This window comes from Marmota flaviventris, chromosome 7, assembly GCF_047511675.1.
Source record: "Marmota flaviventris isolate mMarFla1 chromosome 7, mMarFla1.hap1, whole genome shotgun sequence".
NCBI classification, from domain to species: Eukaryota; Metazoa; Chordata; class Mammalia; order Rodentia; family Sciuridae; genus Marmota; species Marmota flaviventris.
In genome coordinates, this window is record NC_092504.1 from 71420139 (window position 1) to 71441895 (window position 21757).

General features: G+C 36.1%; 1 protein-coding gene across 1 annotated transcript in view; it reads right to left on the minus strand.

Annotated features, from left to right (window-relative positions):
* Positions 1–3919: 3919 nt before the first annotated feature.
* The window catches only part of LOC114078826 (broad substrate specificity ATP-binding cassette transporter ABCG2-like), a 53950-nt gene continuing 36112 nt past the window's right edge, over positions 3920–21757 (minus strand). Inside the window, exons 10-16 of the mRNA XM_071614827.1 lie at positions 19459–19541; positions 12092–12181; positions 10765–10889; positions 9546–9700; positions 7244–7333; positions 6334–6419; positions 3920–4535 (exon numbers count right to left, since the gene is read on the minus strand). Coding sequence (XP_071470928.1) covers positions 4331–4535; positions 6334–6419; positions 7244–7333; positions 9546–9700; positions 10765–10889; positions 12092–12181; positions 19459–19541 — 834 coding nt within the window. The 3' untranslated portion in view covers positions 3920–4330. The remainder of the gene's footprint in view (positions 4536–6333; positions 6420–7243; positions 7334–9545; positions 9701–10764; positions 10890–12091; positions 12182–19458; positions 19542–21757) is intronic.

Here is a 21757-nt window from a genome sequence, read left to right on the forward strand (position 1 = left end):
TCTCTGAGTCCAAGCTTTGAAATAAAAAAAAATAGAAATACATAAGAGGAAATTTTCTAATGCTTTGTTTTATTCCATTATGTTCACTGAGATACCTCCCCATCCTTTTTATTTTTTATTTTAAGACAGAATCTCACCAAGTTGCCTTGAGATCCTCTTGTATGTATGTACCACTGCTACTGGCCTTCCAGACTGTTCAAGTGAACATAACACATTTGTTTCTCATTAGATCAAAGCATAATATTTAAAAGGTTTGAAAAACAATCCTCCAAGTCATCCTTTGAGTTCAAAATACAAATGTTTTTACCATGGCCATGACAATTGCCCTATTTTTATCTTCATCTCTCTCCTTTGAATATGACTAAGCAAAATGTGTCCAAAGTCTTTATATAAGCCAATACATTTCACACACACACACACACACACACACACACACACACACACACCTATATATGTTTGTATATATACATCTTTTATGTGTTGAAGCACAAGTGTTTATGATATACTTGGACTTTATCTTGCTTGACACTGTGTAATTATGGTATATTTTGTACTATGTGGCTCTAGTAAGTTGTTCTGATGATCATGTAGTATTTCATAGCATGCAGCTGCCATGTTTTATTTATTCAGGCATATAGTGAATGATTGTCTCTAATACCTCCATTTAAAAATTTTTAACATACATAATCCCATTCATCACTTTTCATTAATTTCTCTGTAGGTATGAAATAGAAGTTGGAGTGCTGAGAATCACTTATATAAATACATTTGCCCAGAAATGCTAGGTTGTCCTCCAGAATGACTGTCCAGTTTATAGTTCCAGTATAGGTATGAGGACACCAGTTTTACCTGTCCCTTCACTAGTACTGGTACCTGTCAGCTTCCTATTGGAATGAGTTTAAAGTGAGACTTCATTTTGCTTTGCCTTTCTTTGATTCATGATAAGGTTGGGTATGTCTTCATATAGTTGTAAAACACTTGAGTTTCCCATTTATAAGGTGCCTGTTCAAAGCTTTAAAATATTGTGTTTTGATTATAATGGGAACAAGTATGTTTTTGTTCATAGCCTATTTTTCAATTGGGTGAAGGTCCATTTGTTGATTTATAAAAGTTTATTGTATGGGTTAAGTATGGATGCTTCCTTTCTCTTCTATCTGATAACTTCATCAATGTTTACTTTGTTTTTACATATACTGATTTATTCAGATTCGAATAAATGTGTGCGTGCAAACTTTGTTTTTACCTTCCCTGACCCCTTAATTCCTAGAAATATTTTCATCTAAAAAGAGGAGCTAGATGTGATGTGAAGTCTTGAATCAGATCCCATAACAATAAAAGAACTAGTAAAAATGTGGTAGAATCTGAAGTGGACTGATGGAGCTTGGTACATTAAATATTAGCATAAAAGGAATCTGGGCAAAGGGCACATGGAAAGTTGCCACACTGTCTTTGCAACTTTTCTATTAAAAACTATTTAAAATTAAAAGTTTGTTAAATGTTGAAGAGGCATTTCTGTATATCAGTGAGAAATCCTCTGAAAGAGAAAGTAGGAAAACAACCCCATTTACAAGGGCCTCAAAAAAAAATACACACACACACACTGGAATCAACTTAATGAAAAAGGTGAAAGACCTCTACAATGAAATATACAGAATGCTAAAGAAAAAAAATAAGACCTTAGAAGATGAAAAGATCTCCCTTGTTCTTAGATAGGCAGAATTAATATTGTCCAAATAACCATACTACCAAAAGCACTATAAAGATTTAATGAAATTCAAAACCCCAATGGCATTTCTCATAAAAATAGAAAAACCAGTCATGAAATTCATCTGGAAAAATAAGAGACCCAGAATAGCTAAAGAAATCCTTAGCAAGAAGAGTGAAGCAGGTGGCATCATGATATTAGACCTTAAACTATACTACAGAGCAATAGTAAAAAAAAAAAAAAAAAAAAAAGCAGCATGGTATTGGCACCAAAATAGACTTGTAGACTAATGGTATAGAATAGAGGACACAGAGACAAACCCACACAAATACAGTTAACTCATATTAGACAAAGATGCCAAAACAATGAGTTGAAGAAAGGATAGCCTCTTCAATAAATAGTGCTGGGAAAACTGGAAATCCAGATGCAACAAAATGAAATTAAGCCCCTATCTATCACCATGCACAAAACTCAAAGTGGATCAAGGACATGGGAATTAAACCAGAGACCCTGCACCTAATAAAAAAAAAAAGTAGGCCCAAATTTTTATCATGTCAGACTAGGTCCCAACTTTCCTAATAAGACTCCTATAGTGCAAGAAACAAAATCAAAAATCAATAAATGGGATGGATTCAAACTGAAAACCTTCTTCTCAGCAAAAGAAATAATCAGTGAGGTGAATAAAAAGCCTACAGAATGGGAGTGAATTTTTATCACACACACATCAGATACAGCATCAATCTCTAGGATATGTAAAGAACTAAGAAATCTTAACTCCAATAAACCAAATAACCCAATCAATAAATGGGCCAAGGACCTGAACAAACACTTCTAAGAAGAAGATATACAATCAATCAACAAACATATGAAAAAATGTTCAATATCTCTAACAATTAGAGAAATGCAAATCAAAACCACTCTAAGATTTCATCTCACTCCAGTCAGAATGGCAGTTATTAAGAACACAAACAACAATAAGTGTTGGTGAGAATGTGGGGAAAAAGGAACACTTATACATTTCTGGTGGGACTGCAAAGTGGTTCAGCCAATTTGGAAAGCAGTATGGAGATTTTTTGGAAAACTGGGAATGGAACCACCATTTGACCTAAGCTATACCTCTTCTTGGTCTATACCCAAAGAACTTATAAAGGGTATGCTACAGGGACACAGCCACATCAATGTTTATAGCAGCACGATTCACAATAGCTAAATTGTGGAACCAACCTAGATGCCCTTCAGTAGATGAATGGATAAAGAAACTGTGGTATATATACACAATGGAATACTACTCAGCATTAAAAGAGAATAAATTCATGGCATTTGCAGGTAAATGGTTGGAGTTAGAGAATATTATGCTAAGTGAAGTAAGCCAATTCCCAAAACCCAAATGCCGAATGTTTTTTTTTTCTGATATGAGGAAGCTAATCTATAATTGAGATGGGGGATGGGGAAGCATGGGAGGAATGGAGAAACTTTAGATAGGGCAAAGGGAAAGGAGGAGAAGGGAGGGGGCTGGGGGGTAGGAAATATCCTGGAATGAGATGGACATCATTACCCTAAGTATATGTATGAAGACACGAATGATGTGACTCTACTTTGTGCACAACCAGAGACATGAAAAATTGTGTTCTATATGTGTACTATAAATTGAAATGCATTCTGCTGTCATATATAACAAATTAGAATAAATAAATAAATTTTAAAAAGTTTAAGAGGGTTTTAAGCATGTACCTGTGTACCAAAGAGCGAAAACCTGAGATATAGTGATGTTTTGGTAACAAAAACAGAGATGAATACCCAAGTGACCATTCAAAACAACAATGGAGAGAGAAAGAATAGTGCTGGGGAGGGAAATGCAGAGTTCCAGTGTGGTGGTAATGTTCCACTTCTTGACCTAGGTTAGTGGTTGCACACATATCCTCAAATATGAAAATTCACTGAACTGTAAATACTTTCCTGTTACAGGTAAATGAACAATGCAGAGAATATATGGAAATAAATGAAGCATCCAAGTAGTGAAATATCTTATGCAGGGACAGATATAGCAGGCAATGACTCATAAATCTAAGGTTTTCAAAGCTAAAAAGACCGAGGAATGGCCAAATCTAGCCTTGGGAAGTTCTTGCAGGAGACTTTGCAGATATTGCTGTGGTAGGACATGCTATAATTTTCTATCAGCATGGATCTTTTTAATTCAAGAAATATAAGCAGAGAAAGTATTTGAAGTTTTTTACTTCCAAAACAACATTAACACATTTGTTATTTATTGAAGAACGGCAGATCAAAGATATATAGACTATTACAACTGGAGGGCTACTAATCTGCCTACTCATTTTGAACATGAGGAAACTGATACCAGAAATATTAGCAACTTGTCAAGAAATTCTAGAGTTAAATCCTCCTTTTTTCCCCCTTAGGTTAATAAATTAGCCAGCATTTCTTCCTAATGCTTGCTGTCTGATGAGATAAATTAAAATGAAACATGTAATATCATTAGGTTTTGGCTTGGGTTATTTGATGTTTAATTCAATTTGTTGTCCTGTATTTTTGTATTAAAAATAATTGTTGCTGATCTATAGTGTAATGGAAATGAACAGAACATAACAAGATATTCTCATTAGATACTTAAATCAAGGTCCTTTTTAAATGTGGATCTAATTCATAGAAAATTGAAGCAGAACTTAAAATTGGTGTTTTAAGAAATAAAAATTTTAGGTATGCAATTGTGAGAAAAATAATCATCAGAGAAGCCAAAGCCACGTGATTCTTCCACAACCCCCAGGGTGAGAGATCGATGTCCTGTATCATCAAGAATTCATCACCAGAACACCTGAAATCAAATGCAGAAAGGACATAACTTCATTCCTAGCATCTGTGAAATTTTAGTCAATATATTGCTATTCCTTAAAAAAAAATCTATAGGTTAACAAAATTCAACAATTATCCCTTTATACACAATAGCTATAGCTACCAGTCATTGAAAACTTAGAATTTAGCTTGATACTATGCTAAGCAACTTGCACCTAATATCTTACTTAATAATTAGAATAAAATAATTAGAATAAGATAAATTGAAGGGGTATAGATATCATACTCATTTAAAAGAGGAAGGGAAGTTGGCTTAATGAACTTGGCCAAGTATACAGTCACACTATGAACCAAATTTCTACTTGTTCAAATTCATTTATTTCCAAGTCTGTAATACTATCCTCTTCAAGGACAGAAATGTTTATAAAGTGATCTTTCACTTACTCCTGATGAGGAAAACTGTAGCCTAAATGGTGATGCCTATGCCCCTTCCTTAGATGATCAAAGTTCCTTGTAGTTCTGCTTACCCTCAAGATAACCCTCCTAAAAACAGGCTAAGAATTCTAAAACCAGGAACAGAGGGAAGAAAGGGCTTCCAGCCAGAGTCATGTCTGTCGGCTCTCACTCCAACACTGTGATGAGCATTGCAGATACTCAGCCACAGGATATTACCTGCAGGCCCAGGAAACAGACTTAGACCTTAAAAGCCAGCTGGAACAGAGCAGGATGGAGCATATAGGTGCTTCTTCCACAGGTGGAAAAGCACCTGGTACTAAAACACATGCTGCAGCCTCAGTGGTGGCCTGCTGCCATTCTTGTGCATTTGATATTTAGCAGTTCTTAAAATAGCCATGGCCTCTCTGCTGTAAGAGGAACTGCTTCTTTCTTCTTGTGAGAAGGAGCCCTATGTGAGCATGAAGCCTGTGATGGCTCCTCCTTATCTAGTCCCACACTTCCAACCACTGCATCCTGCCCAGCAGTCTGGTGGTCACTCTGTGTTACAAACATGACACACCTAGATCAAACCAAGGAGAGGAGGCCCAGTATATAAAACCTGTCCTCCTGGAGGTATTTATGGTTGGTAATTCAAAATAGAAATTTTTCATATTACTAAGAACTCCCAAAAGGGATTTAGGATACCAGCATTCTCTTTTCTCTCATTATTTTTGTATCAATTTCAAATGATTAAGTAAAATATTAAAAATAGAATACAAGGACTTCTAAGTTTATTAAAACCTGTATTTCTGTTTTAAGGACATGATGCAAAAATGAGATTTCTTTCTCAAGTTGCTGAAATATGTGTTTTCACTAAAGAACATAAACACAGATAGGGAGAATCCCAAGTCAGTCATACACAACACTATGTGAGCAGAGGGAAACACTAGATCCAGATCCTAATGTTACTCCCTTTATGCTCCTGCTGCCTGTTAGCTCCTACTGTGGTCCATGGTCTGGGCAGACAGCACAGAATCCATATATCAAGACTATAAGCTTTGCTAAACTATTAAAGCAGCCTGTTTTAAATTCAAATGTTCTGAAAAGTGAAAACTCAAAATCACTCAAAAACTCAAACATTATTAATCTTTCAAAAGGCCCCAGTGAACCTTTCTCCACATTGAAAACAATTTGATTATAGCAGAATATAAGTACTACATACTCACATGCATCAGTGCATAATGACTCACTTTATGAGTGAGAAAATGTAGGCTTAGAAAGGTTTGTTGTCCCTAAAAAGACTTGTACCACCTCTAACACCATAGGACCCCCTATACCTCATCTCAGTGATAAGGAAACCCCTTATAACATTGTATACAACTTACATTACATAGTTGGAACATATACGGCCAGGTGTTGTACTGAGTGCTGAACAGAAGTATTGTCCCAAAAACTCATTATGCAGCAAAGCCTATGTGAAACAAAGAGTAAGGCAAGGTGGTTTTAAATTTCAAAAAATTTCCAAAGAATTATCACAATTAAGTCCTCAAGTTTAATCCTTAATGGTATTTTCAAAGGCATACCAAGTTGCATATTCATAGTGTACCACAGCGAAGTAACTAAAGTTATTGCCCCTGGAAATCAAGAGGCCTAAGGTTGGGATATTGCTTCCAATTGGCCAAGAAGGGAGACCTCTTGCTGGAATCCCATAGCGACTTCCTTCTTCTTTCCTTAATTGTATAACCCTATAAGCTTTATAACCAAAATGATACAGTATTGCTCAGTGAATAATACTGATTTATGGTAATGATGATTTCTTGTTTTCATCAAAATCACTTATAGGAGTTAGAATCTGGTTACACTGCATTAAGAAACAGCATTCTTTGGAGTTGATTCCTTTGCTAGAGCTATAGGGCTAGGAGTATTATTTAGCCTCTGCTTCTCTTATAATTTCCCTTTAATCATAAGCTAAATATCTCAGTCTCCTATCCCTTTATTTATTTCCTCATTGAACTGAAACACAATGTTTTCATCAATCTTTCTGCTCTACTATGAGATTTATTCTCCCCACCCTTCTTTGCCCTCAAACCACAGGGTGACTAAAGAAAACCAGAAATGAGTCCCTGACATTGTGCTTAAAAAAGGCTATTAGGAAATCCTCATCCATTGCTCCTGAAAGGAAATTATGGATGGAAGGTATTCATAGGTCATGGCAGGGGAAACAGATGGGTAGATTTTATTTGCATTGTTCCCACCTTGGGGACCCACTCACAGTGACAGTCAAGGACACCTTACCGTTAGGCCATAATAAGGAATGCTGAAGTAATGAATCCATGAGAGCTGAGGAGTCATGTTTTCAAAATATAATGACAGACCCAAAAAAATCTACAAAAATAAAAATCATGGGTTAGAACTGGTCCAGGAATTTCATAAGAAATTCTAGAGAAGATAGGCTCCAAGAACCCTACAACCTTCTAAACATTTCCTCTAGGAACAACTCTTGAAATACTTTGCACTTGCCCTAAACATTAGTCTTCCTTTGCATGTATAAATTTCTGCATGGCTAAGGCTGCTTATGGTTTTAAGTTAAGGAAAATAGAGTATAATCTATATTATATATTCTACTTACTTGGAAGATCCTTAATTGTCAATACTCTGTCAAGAACATTCTCTGTACTCCTACATAATGGAAGATTAAGAAGTACACTTGTCTCTTGGTGTCCAAAGGAAACTGGTGCCAGGACCCACACAGAGAAACCAAAATCTGCAGATGTTCAAATCCCTTTATTTCAAAATAGCATCACATTTTAAAAATATGGAACCCAAAGTAAATCCTTTATGCTTTATGAACATATTTTATATTTTAAATCATCTCCATGATTCTTATAATATCAAATACCATATAAATGCTACATATGTAGCTTATACCATAGGCATGTAACCATATATATGTTATAGTTTAGGGAATAATAACTAAAAGCTATTATTCATATTCAGTAGAGACATAATTCTTGTTTTGTATGTTTTTCATCTGCGGTTGGTTGAATCTTCCAATGCAGAACTCACAGACACAATGAGCTGACTCCTGACTCTTCTTATTATACTATTACCATTTTCCCCCCCTAATAATCCCAAAAATTAGGAATAGATAGAGGGACATTCCTGAGCATTACGTATTCCTCTCTACTTCCAAACAGCAACAAGATTTGTTGTTTACAAGAGTTTGTATTTTGTATCCATGATGTTAAGAATTTGGGTTTCAGAATGCAGGCTTCAGGTTTCCCAAAGCCTAGAACTGATAAATGGCCTAAGGTGGTATAGTAGAAGAAAATGTGGTAAATCCCCCCATTTAAAGCTATGAGTAAGCAGTATTGCAATGCTGACTCAGGAAGAAATGCTGGAGATGAATGAGAGGCAGCTAAGAGACCCACACAACACATGACCCAACTGACGCAAAGGAGGTTAGAATATGCACAGCAATGGCAGAGCTGCGTTGTGCCTGCATATGCCACCCTTGACCTTTCTCTGGGTGAAAAGCAATTTTTGCATTTTTAAATTTCTACATAGAAACCTTTAAATAACAATCATATATCAAATAAATCAAACAAAACATCTTTATTTTTTGAAGGACACTTTCTTTATAGCAGATGAAATATAAATATCACTTTCTCAATGGTATACATTGGTAGATTTGAAATTCAGAAAGTGAAGAACTAAACTTTGGCAAGAGTATGTGCAAGCTAAGCCTGAATGATTATGTCAAACCCTGACATTATGGATAACTATATGGATAACCACACTAATAAAAAATGTGTTTAAAGTATATGTGCTACATATGTGTCACTGAAAGCCATCTCTTCCTATTGTAGGCTGAACGTGTTTGTTTAGCTGATGTTGTAAGGGGGTAAAGTGAGGTAATAGGTTCTGTTTATCTATTGTTTCATTTATGTGAGTACAAATTTTAGGAGCATGAAAGATAAAGATTTAATAACCATGATTTTGAAAAGATGAAACAGAAATACATGGTGGGAGATTTTCAGGAAACCAGACAAGAGCTACTACTATGGACTTTATACTTTTCCTGTAATTTTAAAACATTATCAAAATGCAAGAGGTGTCCATCTAGACTCCCTGTTATAAAGATGTCCAAGCTAGACCCACAGATATAGGAAATATCCAAGCTAGACTCCTGTTACACTCCTCATGAATCTTGACCTTCACATTGGAGAGTAATGAATCCAACCAAACCACCTTGCTGGTAAAACAGCTGGGTTCTCTAACACCAGCATGAAAGGCAGGCAGACAGCCTGGTGACTTTTGTGAGGGAATCAGCCAATTATTCTGGTTTTGTAAGTTCCAATTTATCAAGGGCTTCATAATATGTCAGCAAGAAATCTTTTAAAATTACATTAGTGAGGACATTGTGCTTAAGTTAAGTAACTACATTATAAACTAACAAAACCATATTTCAGTCTGTGACCTCCTAAAAGCATCAAAATCACAAACACAGAATACTGCAGCTGGCTTACGTGACAAGAAGGTACAAGCATAAGCAAGGGGAAAAATTGTGTCCCAGAGAAGAACAGTACACACTCACCATCATAAATATAAAATAGATGTCTGCAATACGTGTTGCTGTAGTTGTGTCACTATTACCTGCACCTATGGCCAGTGCCAAGGAAATGGATGAAAAAGCCACCATCATGAGGGTAAAGGACATGATGAAGAAAGCCTCCACTTCTGGTTTTAATCCTTAAAAAGAAAGGAAGGGATCAGTTCTGTGTAACTCATGGTATATTGGGGGCTATTTTTTTTGTGTGCCAATAGCACTACAGTATTCTGAGAAATGAAGAAGAGAACACAAATCTCATCCACTATGCAACTACTCTGGGTCACAAATTTCATTGTGTCCCTTCATGTTACCGAGGGGAGGTGTCTTCATAAGCTAAAGCCCTTAGAATAATTGTCACATGGTTCTGTGATTGAAAATGGGGCTGTCAAGTTTCTTAAGCTAATTTATAATTATCATGACTAATGATCTGTGTGATATGGTCTGAAGATTTCAAACAGTTACAAGAACACTGATCTATTGTTTGATCTATCTATTGTTCTAGATTCCATACCTAATCTTATGACATACTTCTTATTAGTAAAATGAAAATTTTAAGCTCTATTACTGGTTCTCCTTTAGTATGTTGTCAAAGAAAGTATATTCCGGTGTGTGTATATGTATATGTGAGTGTGTGTATTTGTGTGTGCATGTACCAAACAGTGAAACATAGAAATAAGAATTCAATGAAGCCAGAGCATAATGCACAAATTATTCTGTCTACTTCAACAAATGAGTACTTTTATAACATCAATAAATCCCCAAATCACCATCTTAGAGAAGGGGACAGGGGGAGAATATATATGTACACTCTTTTTTATCTCTCTCTACATATCTCTGCAGATATTAGAGATATTATCTGCTTATGTATATTTTATTTCTATATAGAGATACATAAGTAGGATATACAGAAAAATATAGATAGGCATTAAATATCCCAGCTCCTATAGCGCAGTCTTAAATAGTTCCACAAATGTTTTCCGTGTTTGAGTATGACACATGGCATCCCTCAGAAAAATATAATTTTGTAAATACATTTTAACGTTTACTTGGGCAAAAGTCTATTCTAGAGAGTATACAATAGATACATGATTCCTCCCTTATAGCTTGTAAAATATTTTTTTGGAATCAAAAATATGTTTGCAAACAGAACTTAAATTTTTTACATATCCAACTAAAGACACATCCTATTTGTCTTGTTACTCACCCATCATGAGGTAAAGTATACAAGTAAATATAAAACTTGGCAAGAACCTCCTGGATAGTAAATCAAATAATATATTTCCAAAGAAATAAGACGACACCTTGTAGTATCCACTGATGTGCTCGTGTCTGCAGAACAAAAACACACACCACACATCCCAATTAGTCCAAGAAGACACAGCCCAGATGAGATGCTGTTGTGCAGACTCCTGCTGCCACCAGGTCTAACTCTACAGCTTCCCACAAGCTCCAGGATGACCCCCTACACCCTTCTCCACCTCAGGTGCAGCTTCCCTGGAGCATCACCCCATGAGACTCTTGCTGTGACCCTCTCTTGCTGCCGCCCACTCTGGCCCCACCTTACCTCTCCAGGGTCACACAATCTGTGTCCCCTCACTCTCCTCAGAGACTCTACTTCTCCTCTGAGGTTGCCTCAGCCTGAATAGTAGCACTTTATGGGACAATCTCAGGGATAACTGTTGTTTTTCCTTTTCCCCATTTCTGAGTGGGAAGATGCTGACATTGTTATTTTCCAAGGCCTCCAAGCCGCTTGATATCACTAAATTTGTTTACTTCTACTCTCATGTTAAAAAAAGAAAAATACTTCTTCTTTCAGTGATCATGCCTCCAATTGCACCACTGTCAGCAATCAAATCCCCTCTTCCTGGCACCTTTCTCCCCAAATTCCAAACTCTTTCACCACAATCTTCACTCCTTCCCTCTCTGGTGATTCCTGTCCTGGGAATGTAGGCATGGACAAATCTCCTCCATCTTTGAAAAATACAGGGGTAGAACCACCCTGCTCTTTCCTGTAAGGCTGCCCTCTGGCTCTCTCCAGTCTATGATTCACTCAGGGCTGTTCTTGGCACATACTTTGTCAACTTCATACCCTGTTTCCAAATTGCTGCTTAAGCTACCAATTAATCTCTACCAAATCTCTTGAAAATTTCTTTGAGAGAGTCATTATGGCCTATTATTTTCTAAAAACAAAAGATATTTCTCAGCCCCTTTATTCCTCTCCACAGAATTGGTATTTGCTGCCATACCCTCCATAAAATTTCACTTTTCTTTGTAACAGGCCCTATACACTCTTGATTTTTCCACCCCAATCAAGATTTTGCTTTTTCTCAATTAATACTAGTAATCTTTATATATACTTCAAAAGCTTGTGTTGTACATGATAAAGATATGCAATTTAAAATGAAAAGAATACAAAGAAAAAGAAAAGAAAAATATCAGTAATCTCAAGAATCACATTTCAGTTCCAATTCTGGGTTTGAACATTTTCCCCCAGCCAGCAATGCCCCTTACCAGAACAGAGACCAACTCACAGAAAGAGCTGATTCTGGTTCACAAAGAATTCCATCACTGACACGCTGCTGAGACACTGGTAGACCATCAGGAAGAAGAGCACCCCTGCTCTGCCAGGACAGAATGGGAACAAAAGCAACTCAATCAACTCAGTGCTCTTAGGTTGGTTTCTTCCCACAGAACTCCTCCCAGAAATAATGTAACATCAAATACAATTTAAAAACAAACATAGCTCTTTAGGTTTCAATGGACAGGAAAGTGTGACCTGCCTCTAGTTGCTCCCCCAACTCTGTGTCTCAGTGGTGCCTCTGTGACTCCACACTACGACACATATTAAAATACCAGTTTTAGGTTGCTGTGCATGGACTTGTGCTCCCTAAAATTCAGATGTTGAAGAGATAGTCCCCAATGTGACAGTCCTGGGAGGTAGGTAGGTCCTTAGGGAAGTAATAAGGCTTAGATTAGGTCGTGAGATTGGAGCCCCCATCATGGGATTAGTGAATTGGTGGAGAGGAAGAAACATTAGGTGCTCTCTGCCATGAGAGGAAGTGAAGGCCCCATTTAAGAGCCAGGGAGGGACCCTCACAGGAGTCTGATCTACTGAAAGAGAACTCTGGTCCCAGACTTCCAGACTCCAGTATTGAAAGAAAATAAATTTCTGTTGTTTAAGCCACCAAGTACATGGTATTTTCCTATGACAGCCTGAACTAACATAAAATACCCTCTCATCTTCAAATTAACTCACAAAAAATGCTGAATATCATTCCTAAAATATGAAAAGAGAAACATTAACCTAAGTAAGCCTAAATAAAGCTCCCAAAGGTTAAAATATTTGATTATCCAGTTTTTTTAATTTGTTCTAATTAGTTATACATGACAGTAGAATGTATTTCAACACATCATACATAAATGGAGTATAGCTTCTCCTTCCTCTGATTGTATAGGATGTATAATCACACCAGTCGTGTAATCATATATGCACATAAGGCAATATTGTCCAGTTCATTTTACTATCCTTCCTATCCCCATACCTTCTCCCCTCTCTTTATTTCACTCTGCCTAATCCAAAGCACTTCTACTTTTCCCTAGCCACTCCACCCCTTGTTGTGAATTAGCATCCATAAATCAGAGAAAACATTTGGTCTTTGGTTTTCTGAGATTGGTTTATTTCACTTAGTATAATATTCTCCAGCTCCATCCATTTACTGGCAAATCCCATCATTTCATTCTTCTTTAAGGCTGAGTAATTGCCGCAGTCTGGCTGCAGCAAACTAACCGGGGGGTGATGAGCAATTTGTGAAGGTTGATACAGCAGGAGTGGGAGCCGTTTATTGTAGGACAGTAGGGGTATATATATATATATATATATATATATATATATATATATATATATATAACTAATTACACACAGCTTATCTTAATTAACATAAACTAGATACAGCAGTCAACCAATAAGGAATCCTCATCATAATGATTACACACAGCTTAACTTAATTGACATAATCTAGACACAGCAGTCAGTCATTAAGGAATCTCTATCATCTTAATGGCTAGCTGGCGTTACTTCACAAACCACTCCCTCTGGCAAAATGCCAGGTGCCATTTTGACTTGTTTACGGACCCTAACAAGTAATATTCCATTATGTATATATACCACATTTTATTTACCCCGTCATTTGTTAAAGGGCATCTCGGTTGGTTCCATAGTTTGGCTACTGTGAATTGAATTGTTATAAATAATTGACTCAAAAAACTGCTGAGTATCTTTGTGATGTGGCTGCATTACTGTAATATTCTTATTTTAAGTGCTTTGGGTATGAACTGAGGAGTGGGATAGCTGCGTCAAACGGTGGTTCTATTCCAAGTTTTCCGAGGAATGTCCTTACTACTTTCCATAATGGTTGCAAGAATTTGCAGTCCCACCAGCAATGTAGGAGGGTACCTTTCCCCACATCCTCTCCAACATTTATTATTGCTTGTATTCTTGATAACTGCCATTCTTACTGGAGTGAGATGAAATGTCAGAGTAGTTTTGATTTTCATTTCTTTAATTGCTAGAGATGTTGAACATTTTTTCATATATTTGTTGATCAATTGTATTTCTTCTTCTGTGAAGTTTCTGTTCAGTTCCTTAGTCCATTTATTGACTGGGTTGTTTTTTGGTTTTTTTTGGTGTAGAGTTTTTTGAGTTCTTTATATATCCTAGAGGTTAGTGCTCTATCTGAGGTTAATGTGGTAAAGATTATCTCCCATTCTGTAGGCTCTCTCTTCACATTATTTTTTCCTTGCTAAGAAGAAACTTTTTAGGTTGAATCCATCCCATTTATTGTTCTTTGATTTTACTTCTTGCATATTAAGAGTCTTGTTAAGGAAGTCAGGTCCTAAGCCAACATGGTAAAGACTTGGGCCACTTTTTGTTCTATTTGGTACAGAATCTCTGTTCTTACGTCTAAGTCTTTGATTTACTTTGAGTTGAGTTTTGTGCCAGCTTGGTTTTAAGGAGAAGTAATAAGAAATTAAGGCATGTGGAAGGAAATGAGGTGTTGATAAAACCTGCACTCGGCTCCTTACTACAGTCACCCAGGCCAGGACCATCAGTAGCCTTGACAGCTATCCTTGATATGGAACAGCCACTATCCTACAAGATTTCCAAAGTGATCAAAACAGAAATAAATCTGATACTTTTTTGTAATAAAAAGTAATTTGATCACATGTATGTAGACTATTAATGCTTATTTCTTGGTAAAATAATTGAGATTTAGAATGAAAAGTACTCAATTAATTTATACTTCAACAGAAATAAGTATCTCATGAATTCATGCCAACATCCCTGAAATAGGGAGCAGCTTCCCTTCCTAACCAAACAACTGAAATAACAGGAAAAACCAGAGAAAAAGATGATGTGCATCATTTAAATGACAAAGGAACACTTTCATAAATGTAAGGTCAAATGAATAATCTCAACTAACTTAAAGAAAAAAAGAGAGTCCGTAGTTTGTTTTTCACACCTAAAGACTGAAGAACTAAGAGTTCAGGCTGTTCATAATTTAAAAGTTCACACAGTAATTAAATTGAATGGAAAATAGGCTGGTCCAAGGGGCAACAAGTTGTTTAACTTTTGGATTTGAAATAATGTAACAACATGTTGAATGGCAGTTTTAGAAATATGGGACAGAGCAAAAATCCAATTCAATTTATTGTCGCACATTTAATAATACAGTAATATTCATGATTCTGGGAAAGGACAGTAAAATTCCTTCTAATATGTAAGGTGATTTATTTGACACTAAATAAGTATAATTATTAAAGAATTTAATACATCCAGTTTTTTCAATGTGGTAACCCATGTGCTGTATCTACTTATAGATCTAATTTATCTTTTCTTCATAAATGGACAAATTATATTCATATGTGCTAGGTTCAAAGTGATGTTATGTTTCAAAAACACAATGTTAAAGAATAATAAAATGAAAATAATTATAGTGATACCTACTGCTTCAAATGTTCATAATTTTTATGGTAAAAACATTTATGCTCAGCAAATGTGAATTGTACAGTATTATTTGCTGGATTCACCACCAAGTATAGTGTATCTCTCAGAAAAAGTAAAACCTATCCTTCCTGCCTTAGGAGATTTCACCTTGACCTTCATTGCCTCATTTCCCTATATGTTAGCCTCTACTCTCTGTTTTTATGACTCCAGTAGTTTCAGAATTTACACATAAATGAGAACATGTGCCTTTTATCTTTCTCTGTCTGGATTATTTTACTTAGCATAGTGTTCTCCAATTCCATTTATGTTGTTACAAATGGCAAAATTTCTTTTCCTGAGGCTGAACAGCATTCCCTCGTGCACACATTTTTTTTTTTTTTTATCCATTCATGGGCTGATGGACACTTAGATTGATTCCTGAACTGACTATTGTGCACAGTGTTGCCCTGAATGTGGGAGTGCAGATCCCTCTTCAACAAACTGACTTCAAATATTTTGTGTAAACACCCTAAAGTGGGATTACTGGATTTAAATATTTTTCTAAATACATTTTTTCCCTAATTTGTTCAGCTCTCACTACAACACCATAAAACTATTCAAATAAGCTCATTCTCCACACAGGATTCTAACCCAGTTCCTCAGTTACAGAGGTTAGATAGAGTGCAAAGACAGTGATTGGTCCCAAAGAAGAGCTGAACTGTTGGCTTCTCCAGCAATGTCAAATGATGAGGCCCTGATTATTCACCTCTGAAGAAAGCTCTGACAACCTGGTGCTAGAGACAAAACTGAAAATGTTTTCTTTTTCCTAAGCAGAAGAATCAATCACTGATTGTGGGAGGCCATCCCTGAGCTATTTGCATAGCCTCTATTTGGCCTTGAAGCCAAGGAGATTTTAGTCTGGCCTTACAAGTCATTTTGTGGCTTATGCAAAGCAAACAGTGATCTAAGTGTTCGGCTGGGCTATAGAGGCTGCTGTGTAGTTGGGCATTACCCATTGGGCCTGGACAGTCCACCTCCCACCTTATTGGGCAAAAGAACATTCCTTGGATATCCTTTGAAGCCCCCTTTTGTATAAATAAAGGAACTGCAGGCTTGCTCACTCTCTTTCCAGTCTGGAAGCTTGAACCTTAAGGTCAAACAGCTGTCCTCCCCAGCTTTCTGGATACTATCTTCTTTGTTGTATAATTTTTTTGCTGGATTCTTAGCTTCATGCTGCAGCCAGCCCATTTAAACCCAGTTTATCTTGTCTGTGTGGAACTTGTTTTAGAACTTACCACATCAAGATGGATGTGATAAGCCACATACACAGGCCACTTTACAATGTCCAAACTGACAAAAAGGTGGTAGCAAATCTAAGTCAAAAATATAAATTAAGATAAGGTTAGTGTTCAATTTCTCAAGAATCCTTCTGCTAAAGTTCCTCTTTATTACTCTGGATTTTTCTACTAAAAACTTTAATGGCTAGCATTTCACTTCTTTATTGCAATTGATGACAGATTTTCAATGTTTCTAAATGCTTCCTGGCATGACTTTGAGAGCCTGTGAGTATACTGAACTTGGTTAAGAAATGACATCTTCCCGGGACATAAACCAAGTACTAGCAGAGCTGTGAAAAAAACAAAAACAAACAAACAAAAAAAAACAAAACAAACAAACAAAAAAAAACAACAACTAAACGTTTCTGTCCTTAGAAGACAAAAAAGTGACTTAACATTGGAAAACAGCTGTAATAATTGTCTCTTCATGGGAAAACAGTATCTGATTAAATAAGCAGAAAAATTCACTTTACCTGAGTAATGAATTGACTTTTATGGTTATTGATTCATTCAAAAACAGTGGGCAATGAATCAAAATGAATTCTGCTGTCATGTATAACTAATTAGAATAAATAAAAATAAATAAATAAATAAATGAACAGTGGGCCTGTAACAGGGATCTACTTTAGGCATTGAGTATGAACCTTTCTACTCTAATATTCTTCCTGTCCCAGGCTGGGTTATCATATTCTTCAGCTCATTAACAAGAATAAAAAAGTCACACTAGGTGGGGCTGGGGTTATGGCTCAGTGGTGGAGTGCTTGCCTAGCATGTGTGAGGCCCTGGGTTCAATCCTCAGTACCATACATAAATAAATAAATAAAATAAAGGTACTGTGTAAAAAAAAAAAAAGTCACACTTGGAATCTGGTCCCAGAATTTTCCTTTAATAGCCCTTTGTTTCCCCCCTGAAGAGAAGACAATAGCTCTGGAAATGTTAGTCTACTCTTTTCCTCACATACTAGTAAATCAATGAAACTTATTTTTTTTTCTTTTTCACAAAAATCTGTTCTCATTATTTCGACTGGCATCTGGGACAAGGACTGAGCTTTTGCAATCAAGCCTTTTCTAGTTATCAAAATAGATTCAATATAAAATTCTTCAAATGTTATCAATAGTAAAATAAGGATGAGACCATCCACTCCTCTGGCCATTAAGAGGTAACATGAGCCGTAGCTGTTGATAATGGAGCCTAGCAAGGAGTGGTTCTCCTTACAAGAATTATGATGAGAACCCTGCAGACTCCGATGTTCAGAATCTGGGTTCAGACTATGATGCAGCTGTTTAAAATGACATCCTGGAATGATAGTTTTTAGGACACATTTTTTTTATGACTGAAACTAGAAATAATCATAACACTGATAAAGAGTTATCCACGTGAGAAGCAGGAACAACTCAATCCCATCATGTGTCCTATACTCCCAAGTCATGCAAATGAAAAGCATCAATAAAATTGGCTTACAATCCTCCAAAGAAAACAGATCAACTGGACTATATCAAAATTAAAACCATCTGTGCATAAAAGGTACTATCAACAGAGAGAAAAGAAACCCATGGATAAAATAGGTGTAAATCATGTATCTGAAAAGAGATGAAAAACCCATACATTAAGATCTCCAGCTTAGCAACAACAACAACAATAAAACACACCAAAACCAAATAATCCTATTTTAAAATTGACAAAGGACTTAAAACACATATCTCCAAAGATCTAGTGATCTCTGTTATATCAGAAAACAAAAAATAAACAGTTTTAATGAGAATGTGGGAAATTAAAACTCTGTGTGCTGCTGGTAAGAATGTAAAATGAGGTAGAAGAGAGTATGGTAGTGGTTTTAAAAAGTGACAGAATTTCCAAATGAAACAGAAATTCTACTTCTGGGTCTCTGTCCCAAAGCCCTGTTAGAAACAGGATTCAAACAGGTATGTGTACCCCCATAGCAGCGTCACACAAATAACCAATATGTATAAGCAACCCAGATTTTCAGCAACGGAGGAGTGGATAAATAAAATATTGTATACACATATGACAGAATATTCCTTAACCTTAAAAATGAAAAGAAATTAGAATACCTGTTATAACTTAGAAGAAACTTGAGGACATTATGCTAAGGAAACTAAAGCAGTCATGAAAAGATGAATACTGTAAGACTTCACATTCATGAGGTTCCTAGAATGGCCAAATTCAGAGACAGAAAGTTAAAGATGGTTGCAAAGGTGGCAGAGGTGGATGAGGGTAGTTACTCTTAGGTGGGTTGAAGATTCCCCCTGGGAAGATGAAAAAATGCTCTGGAGTTGGATGGTGGTGACAAGTTGACAATGTGAATGTATCTGATGCCCCCAAACTGTGCACTTAAAAATGGTTAAGTTGTGTAGGAGATGTGTGTAACTTACCATCACATATATATGTGTAAAACCACAAAGTAATTCCTCCATTGATTTACAATACACTAACACATGCTGCCCCATAGTAAAAGAGAAACACCCTGCATTGTCATAAATTCAAATTCTTATCTGATGTCCCTGAGCTTGAACCAAGAGACAGAATTTTCTCAAAAGCAAGATCCAAATTTACTTACCTAATTTGGATTTCAGTACAGTGATCCCTCAGCAAAAGAAAAGTGACACCTACCACGAGTCCCAGAATCAATGTGCCAATTAACTTTTCAAAAATAAAAAGAAAAAGAAAAGAGTTGTAAAATTTTGTTATAAAATATAGGGCTACCCAATCAAATTTCTCCACTAAAATGCACACCTTAAATGACTTGGCCGGAGTCCCACTGCTTTAAAAATCAAATTGAAAATGTAAGGATTCTGTTGTTTGGACACTTGATAGGACAAGAGAGCTGAGGACTAGACAAGCTAAGTTTCCTCTAGGCACAGTGCACAGCAGAGCAATGCAGGCATGGGGAAGTCATTTCAGAAACAAAATCAGAGTTTTGACTAGAACTGAGCTCTCAACTGTCATGCCAGTGAAATCGCAGCTTTGTGCTTCAAGAGGTTCAAGTGAAAACAAGTGGCTTTACTCTAATCATTAGAAATACCTGAAATTTCAGGGTTGGAGATACTGCTCAACAATAAAATGCTGTTGTAGCATGTGCCACACCTAGGGTTTGATCTTCATTACTTCAAAATTAACAGATGAACAAAACTTAATCACACACACACACACACACACACACACACACACGCATTCTAACAATGGAATTTTGAATGCTAAGGACATGCTCATATCCAACCTGTGGGAATCCCCACCTGTACTGGAAAATACATTGTCATTGTTACTAAAGCACTCAGCCAGCTGAGCACGCTCAAAGGTTCCATTACCATCTCCTCTGACGTTGCTTGTCTTTCAACCCCAGCCAATGCCTACACTTTACTTGACACACCTGAGTCTCCAATTCTTTGCCATTCCTGCCCATCTTTAACTACACACTGTATGTGAAGGCCCCCAGATAGAATGGACCAATATCACACTTGTTTGTAGAATAAAAAGTGGCTTAAGAAAGTTTTAATTTGTAAAAGGTGAAGGGTTACACTGTAATATAGTCTATTAGGAGAATTCTTCTTAAAATTATTCTTAGGTTGAATATAATAATTGAGAAAATTGTAATATAAAGAAAAAAATCTTACCACATTTATTGGAAACTTCAAAGTTAAAAAAACCCTCAAATTTACCACAATATCATGCCATGAACTAATTTGTAAAGCACACTTATGGCAAAAAGTCAGACAAAATGCAAAAACAGAATCATGATCTGTAAAGACTAGTTTGTAAAGACCAGATTCTGGAAACAGTATTATTTAAATGTTTCACCTATGAGATGTCCTTAAAATCCCTTTGCTAATAAAAGAAATTGAGGGAGGAAAACATTGTCCTGCCATATTTCAATACCCTCAGAATATGCTCTACTTCATTTCAACAGATCAGACTTTCAAAATAAATGCAGATGGTTCTATTGACATGTAGTATGCATATGTATACAAGATTCTATGCTTTCTCACAGTATAACTTTAAAGATATTCAAACTTCAAAACAGATATTCTGCATTCTTTGTTTCTTTTGCATCCAAACTTGGCATCTTATACTAAGACTGAATATTATCTTAGGATGTTTCCTATTTTCAGCCAATTTCCAAACATCCTGAGAAAATAATAAATCCATAATCATGCCATGCTTTTACAAGGTTCATGTGTGTTATTCCTTCTTGTACAAAGAAAAAGAAAGCCACGGAGCAAACTGGACATTTCACAACAGAGCAAATGACATTATCTTGAGCTTTGTGCATCTGTCCTCTGGTTTCTGTTCAAAACAGATAAAATAAGAAATTCTCCAACCATTTTATTGTGCTTTTGTTCAGATGTATTTAAACAACATTTCTCAAGGTGTGTTCTATGGATTGTTTGCAGATTTCACAAAGGAAGAAGAAGAAGGAGGAGGAGGAAGAGGAGGAGAGGAAGGGAGGAGAAGAGGGAGGGGAAGAGGAAAAGAGGAAGAAGGAGGATGCATAGTAAACTCTATAATTGTTTAATACGCAAATAGAAACAATGACACTCTGAGTGATTAATAACAATGTTGTTCAAATTGATTTGATCAGAAAACATAGCACATTAAATGAACACTAAACCTTCTTTTTAAAAGAATCCATTCATTGTAGATCTTTCCAATATGTTTTCTGGTGAGATAAGAGAGTCTGAATCATGTCAATAAATGACTAGTCCAAAACAAAGGACAGTAGTAAGGCAATAAATACAGGATTATCAGCAGGAAGACGTGATACATTTTAGCAACTCCATTTTCAAAAGCTTAGAGAAATAATCATAATACAAGAATAAGAACCCTTTGTCAAGAGTCAGTAAATTATAGCCCATAGAACA